This window comes from Aspergillus melleus, assembly GCF_016097325.1.
Source record: "Aspergillus melleus strain CBS 546.65 chromosome Unknown contig1, whole genome shotgun sequence".
Classification (NCBI taxonomy): Eukaryota; Fungi; Ascomycota; class Eurotiomycetes; order Eurotiales; family Aspergillaceae; genus Aspergillus; species Aspergillus melleus.
The window spans coordinates 3,776,259-3,794,344 of record NW_025763370.1 but is presented as its reverse complement, the minus strand read 5'-3'; the positions used below and the strand labels follow the sequence as shown (position 1 = coordinate 3,794,344).

Sequence of the window (18,086 nt, the reverse complement as noted above, 5' to 3'; positions counted from 1 at the left end):
CATCATTAAAAGCTATACTGGCTCAGGTCGTAAGTTTATTCATAACCCATACTTTTTATGTCCTTCACCGTTTGCGGTCTGCCTCTTCTTTCAACACCTGGGCTTCCATCTTCTCGAATCCCTCGACAGCCTTGCCGTACTGCTCGAACACGCCCTTCTGGTACCCGTCGGCAATCTTCTCGATGAAGTCCTCCTCCCTCCATCGCTGGCCGATCAGGTCCTCAAAGGTCTGTCCGCGGGATCGCTCAATCGCCCAAACCGCCTTGTACGCCGCGCCCAGCGCACAGGCGTTGTCTCCGATCTCCAACTTGTAGATGCCCTCGCTGCCGCCGAGAATCTCCCCGGCCAGTTTGGCAATTGCTTTGTTCTTAGATCCGCCTCCGACTAGGTACACTCGTCGAGGTTGAGCGGGGATACCTTCGCCGGGGCTCTGCGTGAGACCGCGGGACCGCAGACGTAGAGAGAGCAATTGACTTTCGACAATCGCGCGCGCCTCGTCCAGCGGCTTGTCCCACTCGCTGCTCGACTCGCGGAGACTACCATCCTTAGGATCGTAGGTGTATCGCCACTGTCCCTTGTGGATGTTGGGGACAATCTCCGGTCGAGGGAAGAAGAGACCCAGTTTGATGGGGTCGGAAGCCGATTTCTGGCCCAACGGAGCGGTCTGCAGGGTGTACTTGTCAAAGTTCGCCCACGGATCGGCAGCGCTGCCGCCCAACTTCTCGTTGATCGCATCGCGGACCAGCTCACGCGCCAGACCGCCGTTCTTGTAGCACAGCATGAACATGTAGAGACCCGGCGTGGTCGGGTGGTCGAAGAAATGCGTCGCCGGGTCGGGCTTGTAGCTGGGAGTCGACATGAGGAACGTGGTCGAAGTTCCCAAAGAGACCATGGCGTCCGAGGGTCTCAGGGGCAAGGCCAGGATCGTGGCCGGGTTGTCACCGGTCGACGGGACCACGGTACAGTCCAGAGCGAACCCATATCGCTCGACGAAGTACCGATCGATTTTACCCAGACGGATGCCTCCGTCCTCGGGCACATCGCCCAGTTTCCGCTTCAGATCCTCCACGCCAAAGGGGCCGGAGCAGAGCTTCAACAGCCGATCGTCATATGCGGCCTTTTGAATGTTCCATAGGTTCATACCACACGCATCCGAGATATCCAGCGGAGCAATGCGGCCCAGCAGCAAGGATGCCAGGAAGGAGGATACCAGCGAAATGCGCGCCGTCCGCTTGTACACGTCGGGGTATTTTCGCTGGAAGCGGAGAATCTGGGGACCTGTGAATCTCTAGAGTTTCGCCACCCCACTTCGTTAGCCAAAGGGGTCCAAAATCCCAGAGAGTGCTCCGCACACCGCCAGTATTACGAGAATCAAACAAATCACCAAACCGAAAAGGGGAATAGGTGAAAAGGAGGGGGACGTACATGATGAGCCTTACTTCCCGTCGCATCCGCCAATTGCTCTTGGCCGCCCAGGTAGGCATCGAACTCGTCACATTCCTTCTGCGTGCTCGAATCCTGCCAATTGGGGCTATACGGGTGCGAGAAGGCTCCACTCAGCTGCTCCTCCAGCGACTTGTTCGCGTCCAGGGTCTTGAGCAACACCTCAGCGTTCTCTCCCCAGTAGACGCTGCCGTGCTGCTGGCCGGCACCGCTAATACCCTTGACGCGACTGAAGTCGAGTCCCTGCTTGCGCAGACCTTCCAGCACACCGTCCAGAGCCTGGAGCCATAATGCCACGGGGGCAAACACCTCGTGTTCGGCCTCGTTGGTCTGAACGCCCTTCTTGATGGGGAAGCCGCGGGAGTCGGCGTCGAAGTCGAATTTCGACACGTAGACGACCTTCAGGTCGGAATTGACCACCAGGCCTTTCAGTTGCTGGGTCGAGAGATCGAACCCAATGTACAAGGGGCCTTGCATGGTCGCAGGGCGAAGATGGGAATGTTTCGTGGTGGTGGCGAGAAACAATGGGAAATGACGTCGATAAGGTGGTTTACTGATAAGCCTGGAGTGGGAAGAGGAAGAGGGAGGAAGAGCGAATATAAGGGGAAGAAGACGGGGTGGGATGAAGTAAGAACTACCAGTTTCCGAACCGGAATTAGACTGAAGTCCAAGGAAACAAAGGAAGCAAAGGTTCCACCGCTACGGAGGTCCAGAGATTTATACAATTGGGGGGAGGATTGTCATCCTTTGCCCCTACGGAGTACTACAATGTACACTTGTACACCGAAAAGTTATTTATCCCTGTGCTCGGGAAATAAACATGATAGATAGGAAATAGATTAAGGAGGGTGACTGAAGATTCGTGATTAGCTCTTAGACATAATAGCTAAATTACCGAAGGTCTTCCTAAAAAATTTTTGATTCTAGCGCTGAACCAAGACATCGTGAGAAATCCTTAAAAGAGACGAGGATGACTGCGCAGTGATGTCAGCTGCTGGGTAAATACCGTACGCAGTCTGTCGCCCCAGAAGGACTCGGATTACGCCTACCATACGTAAGATACAGTCAAATACGGATGACTAACCGGTCGGGTGTCCCCCGCCGCCGGGAATTTACCCGGTTAATCTGGGCAAAGAAATTCTTCCTTTTTACCAGAAGGTCCAGGGTTGAAGGCACCAGGACGGTCTAGAACTCAAGATGCATTGTCAGAAGGGCAAGAAACCCCGAGCGCATTATTCTAGAAGTCTGCACACCCAACAGCGACGGCCGCTAAAATTATCCTAGACCGATGTCGACAGGCATCACCAGACTAATGTCGAAGATCATAGTTCCACGCTTGGCGGACGGTCTCGGCTGTTTGCGATGCTCAGATGACTGCTGTCTGTCTAGAATCTAGTCTGTATGTACATGAAACAACAGTCCGTAGTTCGTTACAAGGGCCAGTCTAGCCCAGCCTAGATCCGGTGGCCAAACCCCAGACTTTGTCCCGTTCTCTCCGCATTTCACGGCGTCCGGAATAATGTCTCCTAACGCCCGTGCTCAGGACTAGTCGTCCTCTCGCCAGCAGACGAACTGAAGTCTCCTCAATTCCGTTCCATTCCGGGGGTATCACATGCCTGATCCCGTGGATGAAGGGTCCGAAGATACACGATGGTGGGAAATCGATAGTCAATAAACACATGGTGAAGCCTCGAAAAGACCCTGTACATCGGTGGGAATTCAAAAATCACAAAGTAGATAGAAAACATAGAAAATCGATCATGATCAAGGGAGCCTCTATTTTTAACGTCTCTTGCGGGCGGAGTGTTCATGCTTATGCTCATGCTCGTGCTCATGTCCATGCTCGTGGTGCGCATGCGCCTCGCATTCCGCCTCCACGTCCTCCTCCTTGGGTTCGGGGTTGGCTTGCGAGGAAACATCTGACGTAATAAATTCCTCCGAGAAGGTCAACTCCTCGTACTCCAAAGGCACAAAGCGAACCTTGACTCGCTTGACGCCGCGGACGCCCGTGCCGATGGCCGCTCGGACCGCCTCCTCGATCTCCCGCGAACGGCTGATCGGCCATGCGCCAGGCACCGCCAGTTCCACGTCCATCAGATAGTTCTGTCCCGATTTCATACCCTGGACATCGCGCACCTTGATCGCGTCGCCGTCCTTCATTTTAGCCAGCATCTTGGACGCCGCCTTGGACACGGATTCCTTGATGTCCTCGTCGACGGCGGTGTCGGCCAACTCCAGCAGCGACGTGGCAGTGTTCCCCCATCCGGCTTTAATGACCATCAGCGAGATAAGCAGTCCGCCCACGGGGTCGAGCCACGAAGCGTTCTGGAAGAAATAGGTTCCGCCGATGGTGAACAAGGCGACGATACTCGTGAGCGAGTCGATGCGGTGGTGGACTGCGTTCGAGGCCAGGACCGACGATTTCCGTTCGTTGGCAACTTTCATCGCTATTGGGTTGATTCAATCGTTAGTATTTGTCCAGCACAGAACAAGATAGAATAGAATCGACACCTCGAAACTATAGAAATTTGAAATTTGAACAAAGAAAAGTAGGGATACTCACTGGCGTGGTAAAGCCATTCTTTCACAACGATAGACCCGGCAGCCAGCCACGCGGCGTGAATGCTAGGCCCGAGAACCTCGACTCCGTGACTGTGCGAATGCCCATGTCCCGCAACTCCCAGGTGGGAGATTACGTGGGCGGCTTCAGGGTAAAATTGATCCAACAAGACCTGCCCGGAATTCAAGCCCATGAAAACTCCACCGCAAAGCAACAATCCGCTCACGCCCAGCGCGCCGATACTCTCGATCTTCCCGTAGCCGTTCGGGAACCGCTCGGTCGGGGGTTTGAGCGACCAGGCCACCGTCCCCAACGTCAGGAAATCCGACACGAGATCAGTAAGGGCATGGTATGCATCGGCGATCAGGGCCTGCGAATGGAAGACGTAGCCGCCCACGAATTTGCCAATGGCCATGGCGAGATTGGCAACCAGGCCAAGTCGCGTGATCCGAACGCCGGCATCGTGCTTATTCGTGGAAGTCAGGTAAACATTTCCGTGATGGTGGTGGTGGTGGCCGTGACCATGGCCACCGTGGCCACCGTGGTCTCTTGTTTGTGTAGTCGCCATGGGGAGTAATACTGGCAAGGGGATTGGGGTGGTGGTGGTTGCAGGAGAGGTTATGACGGGGCGGACATTGGCGGGCGCAAGGCCGTTCTTATGATGGCGGAGGGGGGCGGAGGTCGAGGTGCGCAGAACACGGAGCTGCGGCGGAGGAAAAGGAAAAAGCGCGGGTCGCCCTTGTCGAGACTTCAAGATGGAACGACGGAGGACTGAATGTGATGATAGCGTTGGTGATGGATGGGCCCTGCACCGCAGGGGCTGCGTCAGCGGCATCAGGCCGGGTACGTAAGGGCTAAAATGGGCGAAATGGGCGACGTTTCGTTAGCGGATCGATAGTCTAGTGGCTGCCGGGATTATCGGGACACTCTGTTCTTTTGGGCTGACTGGGGGCAGAATAATAACGAGGCCATTCCATGCCTCAGTTCCCAGAAGGGTCGTGGAAGGAGAAGAGGAACAGGAAATGAAGCTCTCGTGGGAGAATCACCGCAATGATATAATCAACTCCGGCAGAGGCGATCCCGACATGCGCTGACGACCTGTTCGGCTCCGACCCGCCGTCTTCCTCCGATGGCATCATTCGGCTTGCTCTGGACGGTGTACAAGTGTAGACATTCTTGTCCTATCGTGAAGGGGCCATTACTCAGACTCTTAGGGCTTCTTCCCCAATCCGGAGTTCTTTCCGCTATCAATCTATTCTCAATCAGGCACTCCCTCATCCCCCATGGTTGTTTCATCAACTCTCCTTCAAAGGCTTGGCTTGTCACTTTTAGGCTCCAAAATACGTATACTCCACCACCACCTTACTTCATTTCCTCTCCACCAACACTTCAATTGCACGAAACAGACATATCCATGCCTAGCCCAGTCGTAGATAAAGTGCCTGGCTAACGGCATTTCTCCTATCGGGATTGCCCCCGGCGAAGGTACGTACAGCCTTGTCGTCAGCCAACTCTTGGCAGGTCCCGCTCGTCTCCATTTGCTTGTTCGGTGGGTTTCGGCTGGGCTGGCCTTATTTTTAACATTAATTCGGCCTGAAGAACGCTTGCATCCGAATCTTGGTTGCTAAGTGATTTTACCATATGCCTCTAAGACAATACTTCGTAGCAGTCCCACGGAAGGTCTAATAATATGAAGAAGTATGTCTGTATCGCTCGCTCGTCCGGTCTTCCACCAGGCCCTTGTCGCTGCCTTGGCCCTCAACTACACAAACAACGCCTGGTACATAAACCCTACTCTTGTATAGACAATGTTGAATGATGTTTCGATCATGTAGACTGCCTCTGTGCTCGCAAGGGAACTCCCCTCATCCCATTTCGGCGCCAGATTCCAGACTGCTTCTTCCCGACACCGACTGCTAACCCTAACACAACATGCCAAATGCAGTCCTCTACTCTGTCGAAGCCACGCCCAATCGCTTGCATGGAGTTGTACAAGCCTCGCTTTAAAGACCAATTCTCGCTCCTTCGATTCTTCTATCCTACAAGTACCTCAATCTCAAGCCACCCACCTACCCATTTGACGTTCTCTTGCAGGCACTTCTCTCATCAAATCCCCTTCTCTAGCTAGCTAATCGATCAGCATGAGCAACGCAATCATGGCCACCGACAACAGGCTGACGGACTTCCGTCTTGATATCTTCGGCCAAATCCCCGCTCTCAGGAGCTATACCAACATCTCTGGTATCTACTCCGTCCCTGATGCCTCCTTCAAGCCGGCTATTATCGACACTCTCTCCAGAGGCCTTGAACGCCTGACCGCCAGCTTTCCCTGGGTGGCAGGTCGCGTCGTTGTCGAAGGCAGCACAGAGGGTAACACGGGGGTTTGCAAGATCAAACTGTTTGCCAAAATGCCACCCCTCCTGGCTGTGAGAGACTACCAGGATGAGTCTTCGACGCTGTCCATGGAGTGTCTGCGAGATGCCCAGTTCCCCCTGAGCATGCTGGACGAATCCCTCGTCGCCCCTATCAGCACCTTACCGGCGGAGACTGACTTTCCTAATGGACGTCCTGTCTTCCTGGTCCAAGCTACTTTCATCCCTGGCGGTTTAGTCCTGACCTTTGTCGGCGAGCATCGTGCAATGGACATTGCCGGACAGAACCAGCTCATCTATCTGCTCTCCAAAGCCTGTGGTGACGAGCCATTCTCGTCCGAAGAGCTCTCCATCGGCAACATGCCCCGTCACAACATCATCCCTCCTCTCGAGGACCACGATGCTGAATCCCACTTTCCAGACCACCTCCCCCCTAGCGCCCCAGCCAAACATCAACAAGCACAAGCTCCTCCCTCCACCTGGGCCTGCTTCCACTTCTCCTCCTCCTCCCTCTCCGCCCTCAAATCCCTCGCCAACGAATCCCTCCTCACCTCGTACATCTCCACCGATGATGCCCTCAGCGCTTTCATCTGGCAATCCATCCTACGCGTCCGTGTCCCGCGCATCCCATCCTTCTCGGCCTTCTCCTCCTTATCTTCCTCATTATCATCCACCCTCCTCCGCGCCGTCGACCTCCGCCCCTGCCTCGCCATCCCGCCAACCTACCCAGGCGTCCTCATGATGGTAACACCCGCAAGAAGCCCCCTGCACCAAAAAATCCCTCTAGGCCACACAGCATCCCTCCTGCGCACAAACATCCATCCCGACAAACTTTCCACCGCGGCACGCACCTTCGCCACCACCCTGCACCACACGCCCGATAAGCGCATAGTGCCGTTCGCGCCGAACATGAACCCGTCCACGAACGTCATGTTCAGCTCCTGGTCCAAGGTCGGGCTCTATGCGCTCCACTTCCATCTTGGGTTAGGGTGTCCTGAGGCTGTGCGGAGGCCGAGGCTCTTCCCTGTTGAGGGGTTGGTGTATGCCATGCCGAGGGACAGGGAGGGCGGGATTGTGGTGGAGGTTTGTTTGAGGGATGAGGATTTGGGGAGGTTAAGGTCTGACAAGGAGTTCGGGACGTTTGCGACGTATATTGGATAGGGGAGGGCCTGTAGATAGGTGAATTAGGGCGAGAGGGGAGCTGAGAAGAATCGTCCAAGGTAGTTGATATGGTGGATTCTGGGAGGAGATGGGATACACAACAAGTCCAAATAGATTCAAGCTAAAGATTGAATTCAAGAAATGGGGAAATGAAGAGAGAAAAAGGTAACGTGACTTGGTACATACCTACTACCATACCCAGTAATTCACTACCTTACCTACTTCCATTCTTTCACCCTGACCCCGGGCAGCCCGGTTGAGTATGAAACTGTTGACTTACTATTGACAACCTCATTCATCACTCCCCACGCGTTTCTGACAGGTCCAAGTCACGGAACGATTGGTCCTCTTCTGGAAATGGATTTTCGCGATTCGCCATCCAGGGGAAGCTGGTCGTTTCATTGGTCTGTGGGTTTCGCCCTCTACTAGGGTACCATGATAAGGATAAGTTTGAACCTTATATTAGCTTAAGCTTAAATTCTAGTACGTGAATGTCATTATTCACTCTAATTGAGATCGTAAATTTGGGGTTTGGGTTAGGGTGGGGATCCGGGGTTATTGAATGCATGAACTTACCTACCTAATGATTGAGATGACTGCGTAAGGGCAATACATCCTTCCTGGATTTAGATGCATTGAAAGGCCATGGCTTGGTACATAATTGCACTTCAGGCTTTCTCACCGTCATATTTGCTCTCTGTACTCTCTCTGATGTATTCTCAGTTCAATAGGATATAATTCAATCAGAGCTACAACTTTATGTATCCAGTTACGCTTTACACAAATACTCAATCAACATCTATATGTGCAATGGTCGAAATAATTCTATCGTAACGTATATACATGCATAACATAAGGCATAGCAGTACATCCTAGTTTGTTCTAGGGTGAAAGGAAATCCCTTTTGCTTCCCAAGGTCGTGGCTCAAAACAACAGAGGACGAAGGGATAAGCAGGCACGGGGTATATCTCTTTGATCATAACTCCATGATGTATTGAATACATTCCGTGGTATAATAATGCTGTAGTTGAGGGGGGCAAGAGGGACCTCGGATCGTGAATCTGGAAGATATTCGATGCAAGTCCATTTCCCCCTGGTGAATTAGACAGGCGGCAGTATCTGTCCACCCGCGCCCGATAAGACCAATGGGTCTAAACAAGCGAGCTTCAGCCAAAGAAAATCAAATCTCTCCTAAGGCTCAATGCTAGGCTTGCTAACTCTCCGACCATTGTTCTCCTTTCGTTCGGCAGCGAGCGCCTGCGCAAACTTACTGCGGGCACGAACCTGCGGTCCTTTCCAATAGAAGATGTAGATGGGCAAGACGACCAGACATGACAAACACGCCAGCACAGTACTAGCATACTCCACATGGAACTTGTCGCCAATATTGGAGTACATGGGCGTGGCGTACATGGCTGAGATACCAGCTAAAAAGTCTCGAGCGAAGGCATTGCCACCACACGCCGACGCTGAATACACACCGTAGGAAGCAATCATGTAGTCGACCGAGGAAAGATAGATGGCGTAGTTAGCAATACCGACGCAAGTGGAGAAAATCATGGTGCCGATCCAGTGAACATTGTATTCCTGGCCGAGAGAGGTCCAAGCAAAGCCCATTAGGCCGATAGGCTCCAAGGGGGCCAAGAACAGCAGCCATTTGAGACGACGCTCGGGAGGAAGCGCATCATCACCTTCGCGCTGCCGGATGCGTTGATCGCGCCAGAACCATGGGAAGTAGGAGAAGTATGCAATGACGTATGCCAGGTTGATAGGAATAAAAGCCCAAGCTCGGGCAAGCGTTCCGAAACCCCATCCTTGCTCGTAGACGAGGGTGAAACTCTCCAGGAAAATAAAGATCAGAGCGTCCGAAAATCCGGAGAGCAGAGAAAGACTGAGCACGATAGGCTCGCGAAACAGCATGTGGAAGGGTCGCACCAAGATGACGCCGGTCTCCTTGAGAGAAACGCGGGGCTTCTTCAGCTCGTTGGGTCCGTAGCAGTTAGGGTCTTCGCCCGTTTTGCGGCGTCGCTTGGCTTCCCGATCGATTAGGATAGTGGAACGGCTCTCGGGCATGAAGAAAATGATAGCCTGGGTGACACCTCCGAAAATGAGCTGGATCCAGAAGAACCAGCGCCATCCGAGGACTGAATTCCACGCGTTAGTACGCATTCCTTCGTTGAGCATGCGAAAAGAGACTTGGGACTTACAACGAGCGATAGGACCACCGATAATTCCACCGATACTAGTGCCAATGCAGGAAGATAAGACAATGAATGCGAGGGGGAACTGCTGCGTCTCAGGCTCGTAGATATCGGCAACTAGACCGAGAGTCACACTACCACCTGCAGTAGAGACACCGCCCTACATTGTGTCAGTTCATGGAGAATGTCTCGGAATGCTTTCATGGAATGTAACCCGAAAGGGGAGATAGGGATGTCCAAACATACCAGTGCACGAGCGACGATGATGGTGCCCCAGTTCGGGGCTAGGGCAGCGGGGATTTGCCAGATGTTGATGAGAAACATCGAGAGCTGGAGGATGGGCCAACGACCGAATTCCTCACTCCATGGCGCCCACAATTCACATCCAAAGGAATATGTCACCAAGTAGATCATCTGTCCGACTCGGGACTTCTGCTCGCTGATGCCCCAGGCTTCGGCAATGGGGGACACGGCATTGGGAAAGACGGAGGTGTTGAAGTTCATGGACACCTGGACGAATGCGACAGCCGCCAGGTATGTCCATTTCTTCCATCGGGGCCAGCAGTAGCCCAGCTTGTCGTAGCACTCATATTCCTTTAATTCCCGTTTTTCGGACGGGTCTCTCGAGTCGGGGGAGCCGAGGGTTTCCTTTGCCAGGGGACCATTCAGAACGTCAGATCCACCGCTGCGTCGACTCTCTCTGCCCTTTTCAGACAGAGAGGACGGTCGCCCGGGGTTGCCGTCTGCTAGTTGAGCGTTTGTGACTTCGTGATGCGCGGCCTCGGTCATGATCGCGCGGGGAAGATGAACAGAAGACTCGACCTGGGGTAGAAAAAAGAAAATTTTCACAAGATTCTATCAATTCCTTATAGATATGTCGGCGAAGGTCAGACCATTTTCGTCATTCCTGGCAAACCGGTTTTAGGTACTCCACCCATGTATACCTCCTCTGAGGGTCCGACCCACTCCGAAAGAGAAAATGCAAACTAGTATGCGTGCGCACGTGCAGTGCTGGTCTTTGACTTCCCCCTTCCCTCGACCACTTCTTTCAGGGACCACGAATGTCGTGTCATTGCCATCGACAATTGCCAGCCACCCTGATGGCTCTTCACGGAGGATCCATGTCTTTCGCGATATCACCTTCTACTATCCTCAACCGTATCAACCTCATTAAGCAGTTCGAGAGCTCCACGAGTTCTTATTGGCACTGGCGTGATCCACTTCAACGGGTGTGACGTCAATGAAGGAACGCGCTCTGGACTCTTACGTCGATCCCGGCGACATGGATGGCTGCGAATGGAAGAAGAAGGTAGATCCGCTCGGAGGGGGGCCACTATCTTAATCTTAGCGCTTTCTCTCACCACTCAACATTGCAACTCGGTCGGACGACAATTTCCAATTCGACCGTTCTCGTTTCCACCCCTTGTTTGTTCCCAAGGGTCGGTCTGCCTCCCTGGGGCCCCGAGTCAAAGTGGCTGACTTGTCCAATTCCGACCCGGGGTTCAGGGCATGTTGAATGTACTAGAATTTGTCCTTCAAGCCGCGGTTAGACTAAGCACACCGCGGCGGAAAGGTTAAGGCGCCACCAAGAGAAAAACTCTAATCAAGACTTTTTTTCCTTCCGCTCCCTTGTGCTTGGCTGCTTGGCCGCCTGGCTTGACATCATATGTCTCGAGCCATTATGATTGCGCGTGGAACGATCCATGGTTTTCTATTGTCGGTGAAGTGCATCGGATCCGACATTCGATACTAGGTTTCTGTGGAAGTAACAAATCCGTGGCCGCTTATCGGTTCGGTTCTATGGACATTGAAAGGATCGCTCTAGTGTGAGATTATCGAACTTTCCTGTAGATGCTAGATGCTAGGAGCAACTAGCCCGAGTCATGCGTAGACCCGAGTACGACAGTATTTGCCTAAGCGTCATCGTGCATCGAGACAGCTGAGGCTCGGAACGATCGCTCAGCTCTCGGCAGCGTCATCGGTACATGCAGTCGACGTGGGTATCGGACGGATCCCTGACTCCATTGCTCGGTGTTCGCCATTCAATCTCCATCGAATTCCACCTGGATTGCATACCGAGACATACGGAGAAGCATGGAGAGTTGGGGGTAGAGAACCGACCTCCACAATGCCACACTTAGCGCACTTTCTTTGTCGCGAGCGACGCGAGGCTTGTCATGGGACTTCCAACTTGGCGTTCTTACAACAGGTTTGAATTTTGATAGATTGAATTTGCCATTGCATGCGAGACAACCGACGTGTGCAGATTCGATGGAAGTCGTGTGGTTGTTGCCAGCTCATCCGTGACTCTCGGCAGCCGCGTTCTTCCCTGTCGGCTCCCCGACTTTTGCATCGGTTGCACGCCACGGTCACATGAGTTGGCATCGGTCTCGTCCCTAGTCGACTCGGATGCGGAATAGAACGCTCTGCATCAAGAACGGCAATTTGTTGTCTTGGTTCACCTCGTATCTCTTCGGCCGCGCCTGTCCACTAGGTCTCTGCATAGTCATGGAATGTCGCAAATTGTATATGCAAGGGCCTACGTCCGGTGGGTTTTAATCTCCGCCAGAACGCTGTGAGCATTTCTGCTTTCCCGTGAGAGGCATTAACAATTCATGGTGTGTAAGGGGTTGCAATTGCATCGCATTATTCTCGGGATGAGCCTCCTGCATGCAGAACTCGGATGGCAAAAAAAGCCGCTCAGGAACCGAACCAGAAGTTCTAGAGCTTCGGGTGGGTGGGCTTCGACTGGAGACCAACTACCCATGTTCGAAACCATTGGCACACACGCCTATCGCAGTTGTTGTTACTTGATGTCTTCGGAGTATCAATTCCCTGCTGCCTGGTTGTCTCGTCGGTTTTACTTTTCCGCCACGAGCCCACAACGCACTCAGCGCCACCAAAGGCCACAGCCATTGCTGGATTAAACGAGTGGCCCTCTCTTTCTCGAAAGAGCCATCTTCGACCATACAGATTAGTAGTCCGGTGGATCCTAAACGGGCAGGTCGGGCGCAATCAGATATCAAGGTAAAATTCTCCGCGCATCACACAATCGGCCGATGATATCATAGATCTCCATACGATCGACCAGGCGCAGCAGTCACCTCTGATTCTGCAACGAGCAACCGAAGAAAGACCGTGTAGCCCCCGGAACTCCCCACTACACAGTACACTCTACATTGGACTACGCCTGCAGACGTACCACTTTGTGATAACAGTTCGGCACCCTGTCATGCGGAGAAAAAAGGGAGAATGCATCAGCCAAGTCTCGCCTGTACTCTACTCCGTACAGGACAGCCTCTTCCACAAGCAGTAGTGATGTCGAACAGGTTGTCATGCACTATGGATCCCTACAGGTCCGCCCGTACACACACTTTCCGTGCACGATCGATGCTTCCACTGTACTGTGTAGAAACTAGTGTCAAGTGTCAACACCGTAAGGTTAGGCTCTCCACACCGTAGCCGTCCTCTCTCCCCATGGCAACCGGGGCCCGCGGCAGGGTGAGGGACAGAAACAAGTTAACAACAGGTACACGCTGGAGAAAAAAGGGCATGAACAAAAAGCAAAAGAAGCAAAAAAGGAACATCTGGCGCTGGCCGGAATCGAACCGGCGCTGGCACGGCCACAACGTAACGTCCTACCACTAGACCACAGCACCAAAGGTGAAAGATGTTCAGAAAAAGCTGGCGCTGGCCGGAATCGAACCGGCGCTGGCACGGCCACAACGTGACGTCCTACCACTAGACCACAGCACCTTTTTCTTAAAATAGAAACTAAAACTTTGAGCACATGAGCTTAGATCACATTTGTTGCAAAACGGCCGCTAGTGGTTTGGGATGGTTGTCATGTTGTAGATGGATTATGTCTTGGACTCTACTCTACCCTGTTCGGTTTTATTGGTGTTATTACCTTGGAATTGGTACTCAGTGATCTGTCAAAAGTAACGATAACGTCTTAACTATACTTTGACTGTGGTTCAACATGGAACTGTTTCTGGGTAATGCTGTTGTTGAGATATATAGTTCCGGCAAGGATAACCACGCAGGTTTAAATCGAGACCCAACGCATACTTTTTCAATTCGCGAACCATAACACCCCAGCATATCACCAAGGAGCAATACGCACTGTCCACTAGAACCCCTCTGCCATGCCCTGTACCAACTTATCCTGCATGTCGCAGAAGATATTCACAGCCTAACATGTCATAATGGAGTATTAGCAGCGGACCCAGAAAAAACACCATACCCCACATACCTGAGTGAGCTTCTCCTCGCTTGCTCCATGCAAGTCCCGAGTGAACGCAAGCCGGTAAGCCGACTCGTCGTTAATATATGATAGATCGGAGGCAGGAGTAATGGTCGGGACATTGGTGTCGAATAAAGACTGCACGCCAGGGACGGAATCCGACTGCGAGAGCTCCTCCAGGTGTCCCGGAGCAATAGTAATATGCTGCACGCCAGCGAGGGCAAAAATTTCATTCGTCGAGGTCAAGCTGGCAGGTAGAACCTGCGTCTTAGCCTGGATGGAGTCGTAGTATTTCTGGATCAAGACACAGAGAGGAAGCAATTTGTTCGGGTCGGTGAATCTGGACAGATGTGAGCATAACACTGCGTGAGGGGCCCAGTGTAGCATACCCTGGCTCGAAGTGGACTTTCAATTGATTGACATAGGGTGCGACATAGGTGCATCCTACTTCAGCGGCCAAAACGGCCTGTGCCATTGTGAAAAGAGTAGTGGCCAAGGTTCGGACACCTGCCTGCTCGAGGGCTCGACAGGCCAGCATGCCCTCCCATGTGCTAGGAATTTTGATGCAGATTCGAGATTGCTCGAATCCTGGGTGGAAGTGTTGGAAGAGCTGCACGATTCCTGGTTACGTCAAACTGATCAGTGCTGCTGTTCCCACTACCAAAATAGATACACAGTCCACAGTGGTGCCTCACTCAAAGCGTTTACAATGGTCTTCTCGGTTGAGTAAGAGTAGTACGAATTGGTCTGGATATGGACGTGCCCACGGATATGAGGTGCGATCTTCAACGCCAATTTGACCATCTATATCATACCCTGTGAGCATCAACGAGAACAGCCCCAATTGGAAGATAAATACCGCTATCTCTACTGCCAACTCCTCAGCACCCAGGCCTGGAAACCTGGAAAGCAGAGCCTTCGCGTCTGTGACCGAGGCAAAAATCAAATCAGCATGCTCGGGTTTGCTGAGTTCGCCATATGCGATCGCCTGACAATATTAGGATGCCAACTTCCTACAGCGGCGCTTAGTGAGTACCGACCTGATTGGAAGTGCAATCCTGGAATGGGCCCAGCTTCTTAGCAACTACGAAAAGTAATAGTAAGTATAGGATATTGATTTGATGCAGAACGAGGTAGTACCCTGTTCATCCATAGTATCGCAGTCAACAATGGTCCTCGTGCGGAGAACATCCAGTCCGGATTGAGAAGTCATTGCTGACTGGCGATTTGAGTAGTTCCTAGATATGAGTAGAGATGGATAGTGATGGTAAAGAATCACGCTCGATGGTTTGGAGATGACATGGGAAAAGGGAGATTAACAAAGAAGATGTCCTGGTAGATGGATAAGATAACCTTTCCCCTCCCCCTCACCCTAGCCTAAGATATTAGCCTAATATACCTCTCGGAAAGTATGCCGGGCTCTGGATCGTAGTTTTGTTTTACAGCGTCCTCGGACCGAAGTTGGATGCTAATTCCATGCACCGGCCACCGATACTAAGGAATCGCAGTTGTGATTTCCTGCGGACCGATCAGGAGCAAAAAGGATTTGGTAGCTTCCATGAAGTCACAGCTCCGAAATATTCACAGTTCCGTGGGTTCCCGCGCGTAACAATACTCGGTGTAGGCGCTGACCCTTGCCGAAGGGCCTGGGATAAACACGCCCATACTTGGGACTCCAACAAGGCAGTTTAATATGCCTCATCAATTGATTAAGCGACTCAGGCGGACTCAGATAGACACCATAGAACTGCGTGTCAACAGAGATGGGCTGGTGACAACACTACCCTTACGCCAAAGCATTCTACAAAATGATATCCGAAGACATACGTGAATGTAACCCTGATATGAAACCCATCAGTCCCATGGACAGAGAAGAACGGGCGATTAACGACGGGTGAAGGTCCTTCTCCGGTATCTCATAAACCTCGGCGATCGCGACAGAATGCCGAAACCAGTGAGGCTTTGCTAAACACGTCAACATCATCCCAAAGGAAGTGGTAGACAACGTGGGCGGAGACCCGTGGAGAGGAAGAGAGAAGAAGGAAGGGAAAGAAAAGGGAAAGACACAAATAAAAAGAGCGAGAGAAAAAACCCGGAAGCGGCAAGCGGAAGGGAGATGGAAGAAGAATCTTCCGGCTGGTAATGCAGCCATCCTGATTGGACCAAAGGCCCTCGCAGCTGCCGGTCCCGTGACTGGGGGCTCGCCCGAGGTTGTCCGTCCCGTGATTCCGAAGCGTTACGAGCGTCGGGAATTCGAGGTGACTTTCTTCGTCGATTTGCTGTCTGCATCGTTGAACGGGCTTGCATCTCTCACACACAGACACCATGTTCTCTCAGAAAGTTGCTCAGCAGTCGCTGCGACGGCGTATGTACTTCCTCTACCGTCTGATTTTAATTACTTCCCCTTGCTAATTATCGCAGTCGCCGTCCAGCAGCCCTACGCCATGCGGTGGTCCATGATGAACTCCGCGTCCCCCGCCGCCATCGCCCTTGGAAAGAACATCCAGACGAGGTCAGTTACTGCCTCTGGGAATCTGCGGTTGAAGAATTGAGCTTGGGTTTGACCGGGGGTTCCGCGATAAACCATCGCTACGTCATGCATACGACTGGTGTTACAAGTCCTGAACCATGCTGGCGACGAGGATCGCTATATCTCCGTCATATAACTATCGCTGTCCATGGTTGCTAACCTTAGATTATATAGATACACTGCCTCCACTACGAACACCTCCGACCCTACCAAGATCCTTGAACAGCAGCGATTGAACCGCCCCGTCGCCCCTCATCTTTCTATCTACCGTCCCCAGATCACCTGGTACGCCAGTGCTTTCAACCGTGTCACTGGTGTCGCTTTGTCGGGAGGCCTGTACCTGTTCGCGACCGCTTATCTCGCTGCTCCGCTGCTTGGGTGGCACCTGGAATCGCCTTCTCTGGTCGCAGCTTTCGCCGCTCTTCCCATCGTCGCCAAGGTCGCCATCAAGGGTACTGTGGCTTTCCCCTTCACTTTCCACTGCATGAACGGTGTGCGTCACTTGGTCTGGGACCTTGGTCGCGGTATTACCAACCAGCAGGTCATCAGGTCTGGCTGGACTGTGGTGGGCTTGAGTGTCGCTAGCGCTCTCTTCCTTGCTTTTTACTGATTGTTTCTGTGCCATACCTTTGAGTTCTGTGATTTTTTAAAACCATGTTCTTTGTGCAATATTATTATTCATACCGGTCAATTGAGACTGCTTTTTCTTTTTGGAACTGATCACCATCATGCCTTTTTGCGCTTTGAATAAGATATTGCCAGGGAACCCTTGCGCGCCCCCTGGAACTCAACTGCAGGACTGCAGGATGTAGGGAGTCCCGCCATGCAGCGGCCTTCAATCAGGTGGGGATGAGTACATACAAGATGTCGACTGTTTGATACGCTCCATTGCAGCTCTTCAATACTTCCATTACAAGCATGCTCTGAGAGAATTGCTTTGGCAGATCAAAGAATTCGATAAATTTGTTGATTATCGGTGGCTCAAGGGAAGCCAATCAGCAAATCCCGAAACTACCCCTGATATGTGAAATGAAAAGTTTACAATCTTGACTCGCAACCGCCAACTCCTCCCAAATCATCGCCCAGAAAACATTCTATCAATTATCTTCGTTCGCAGTTCGCCACCCTAACCACAGCCCGGCCCCGTTTGCTGGCCAAGATCTTTATTCTCACAGGTTTCCTCATTGGTCCCCATCATTGTACAGATTGTCATCGAGTGGCATCTGGGGGTGATCTGTACTTACTCGTCAGCCTTCGTGCTCCGAGCTCCTGTGATCAGACATCGGCAGGAGAAACCACGATGTTGCCTCATGTTTGCGCCAAGGAAGTTATGCCCAAATCAAGGGTGAACGGATAAGCTTACTGATTTCACAAATCTATCTTCGAACAGTCGCTCGGTCCGCTCGATGGAATCAAGCCGGGCTTGGAGGCGGGTTAGGAGGAATTGGCCTTGGAGAAGGTGGGTCGTGTGAGCAGTCCAGTTGAGTGAGCTTTTCGCTGCTGATATGGCTCCCTTGAGGGATGTTCTCGAAGCGGTGGGAGGTGCGAGTCATGTTGCTCAGGACCCAGGCCA

General features: G+C 52.3%; 6 protein-coding genes and 2 non-coding genes across 8 annotated transcripts; 2 read left to right on the top strand and 6 right to left on the bottom strand.

Moving 5' to 3' along the window:
- Positions 1-64: 64 nt before the first annotated feature.
- Positions 65-1,920, bottom strand: LDX57_001356 (xylulokinase; the record flags this gene model as incomplete). The annotated part of the gene is made up of 2 exons (XM_046082995.1): positions 65-1,288; positions 1,426-1,920. 2 exons carry the CDS (start codon positions 1,918-1,920, stop codon positions 65-67), a joined length of 1,719 nt encoding a protein of 572 aa, XP_045938952.1.
- Positions 1,921-3,225: 1,305 nt separating this feature from the next.
- On the bottom strand, positions 3,226-4,418 carry MMT2 (cation diffusion facilitator family transporter; the record flags this gene model as incomplete). Its single annotated transcript, XM_046082994.1, has 2 exons — positions 3,226-3,890; positions 4,007-4,418. The coding sequence occupies 2 exons, from the start codon at positions 4,416-4,418 to the stop codon at positions 3,226-3,228; spliced, it is 1,077 nt and encodes a 358-aa protein (XP_045938951.1).
- Positions 4,419-5,764: 1,346 nt separating this feature from the next.
- Positions 5,765-7,536, top strand: LDX57_001354 (uncharacterized protein; the record flags this gene model as incomplete). The annotated part of the gene is made up of 1 exon (XM_046082993.1): positions 5,765-7,536. The coding sequence occupies exon 1, from the start codon at positions 6,145-6,147 to the stop codon at positions 7,534-7,536; it is 1,392 nt and encodes a 463-aa protein (XP_045938950.1). The 5' UTR covers positions 5,765-6,144.
- Positions 7,537-8,343: 807 nt separating this feature from the next.
- LDX57_001353 (uncharacterized protein) lies at positions 8,344-10,552 on the bottom strand. The gene is made up of 3 exons (XM_046082992.1): positions 9,984-10,552; positions 9,744-9,897; positions 8,344-9,680 (listed from the first exon to the last, which is right to left on the bottom strand). The coding sequence occupies exons 1-3, from the start codon at positions 10,524-10,526 to the stop codon at positions 8,728-8,730; spliced, it is 1,650 nt and encodes a 549-aa protein (XP_045938949.1). The 5' UTR covers positions 10,527-10,552; the 3' UTR covers positions 8,344-8,727.
- A 2,773-nt stretch (positions 10,553-13,325) lies between these two features.
- On the bottom strand, positions 13,326-13,396 carry LDX57_001352. Its single transcript has one exon. It is a non-coding gene; the product is annotated as a tRNA-His (tRNA).
- A 26-nt stretch (positions 13,397-13,422) lies between these two features.
- Positions 13,423-13,493, bottom strand: LDX57_001351. The gene has a single exon. It is a non-coding gene; the product is annotated as a tRNA-His (tRNA).
- Positions 13,494-13,869: 376 nt separating this feature from the next.
- On the bottom strand, positions 13,870-15,196 carry LDX57_001350 (transaldolase family protein; the record flags this gene model as incomplete). The annotated part of the gene is made up of 7 exons (XM_046082991.1): positions 13,870-13,932; positions 13,993-14,323; positions 14,373-14,604; positions 14,679-14,787; positions 14,843-14,971; positions 15,024-15,067; positions 15,124-15,196. The coding sequence occupies 7 exons, from the start codon at positions 15,194-15,196 to the stop codon at positions 13,870-13,872; spliced, it is 981 nt and encodes a 326-aa protein (XP_045938948.1).
- A 1,112-nt stretch (positions 15,197-16,308) lies between these two features.
- On the top strand, positions 16,309-17,123 carry LDX57_001349 (succinate dehydrogenase cytochrome b560 subunit; the record flags this gene model as incomplete). Its single annotated transcript, XM_046082990.1, has 3 exons — positions 16,309-16,348; positions 16,405-16,495; positions 16,688-17,123. The coding sequence occupies 3 exons, from the start codon at positions 16,309-16,311 to the stop codon at positions 17,121-17,123; spliced, it is 567 nt and encodes a 188-aa protein (XP_045938947.1).
- Between the last annotated feature and the right edge of the window lie 963 nt (positions 17,124-18,086).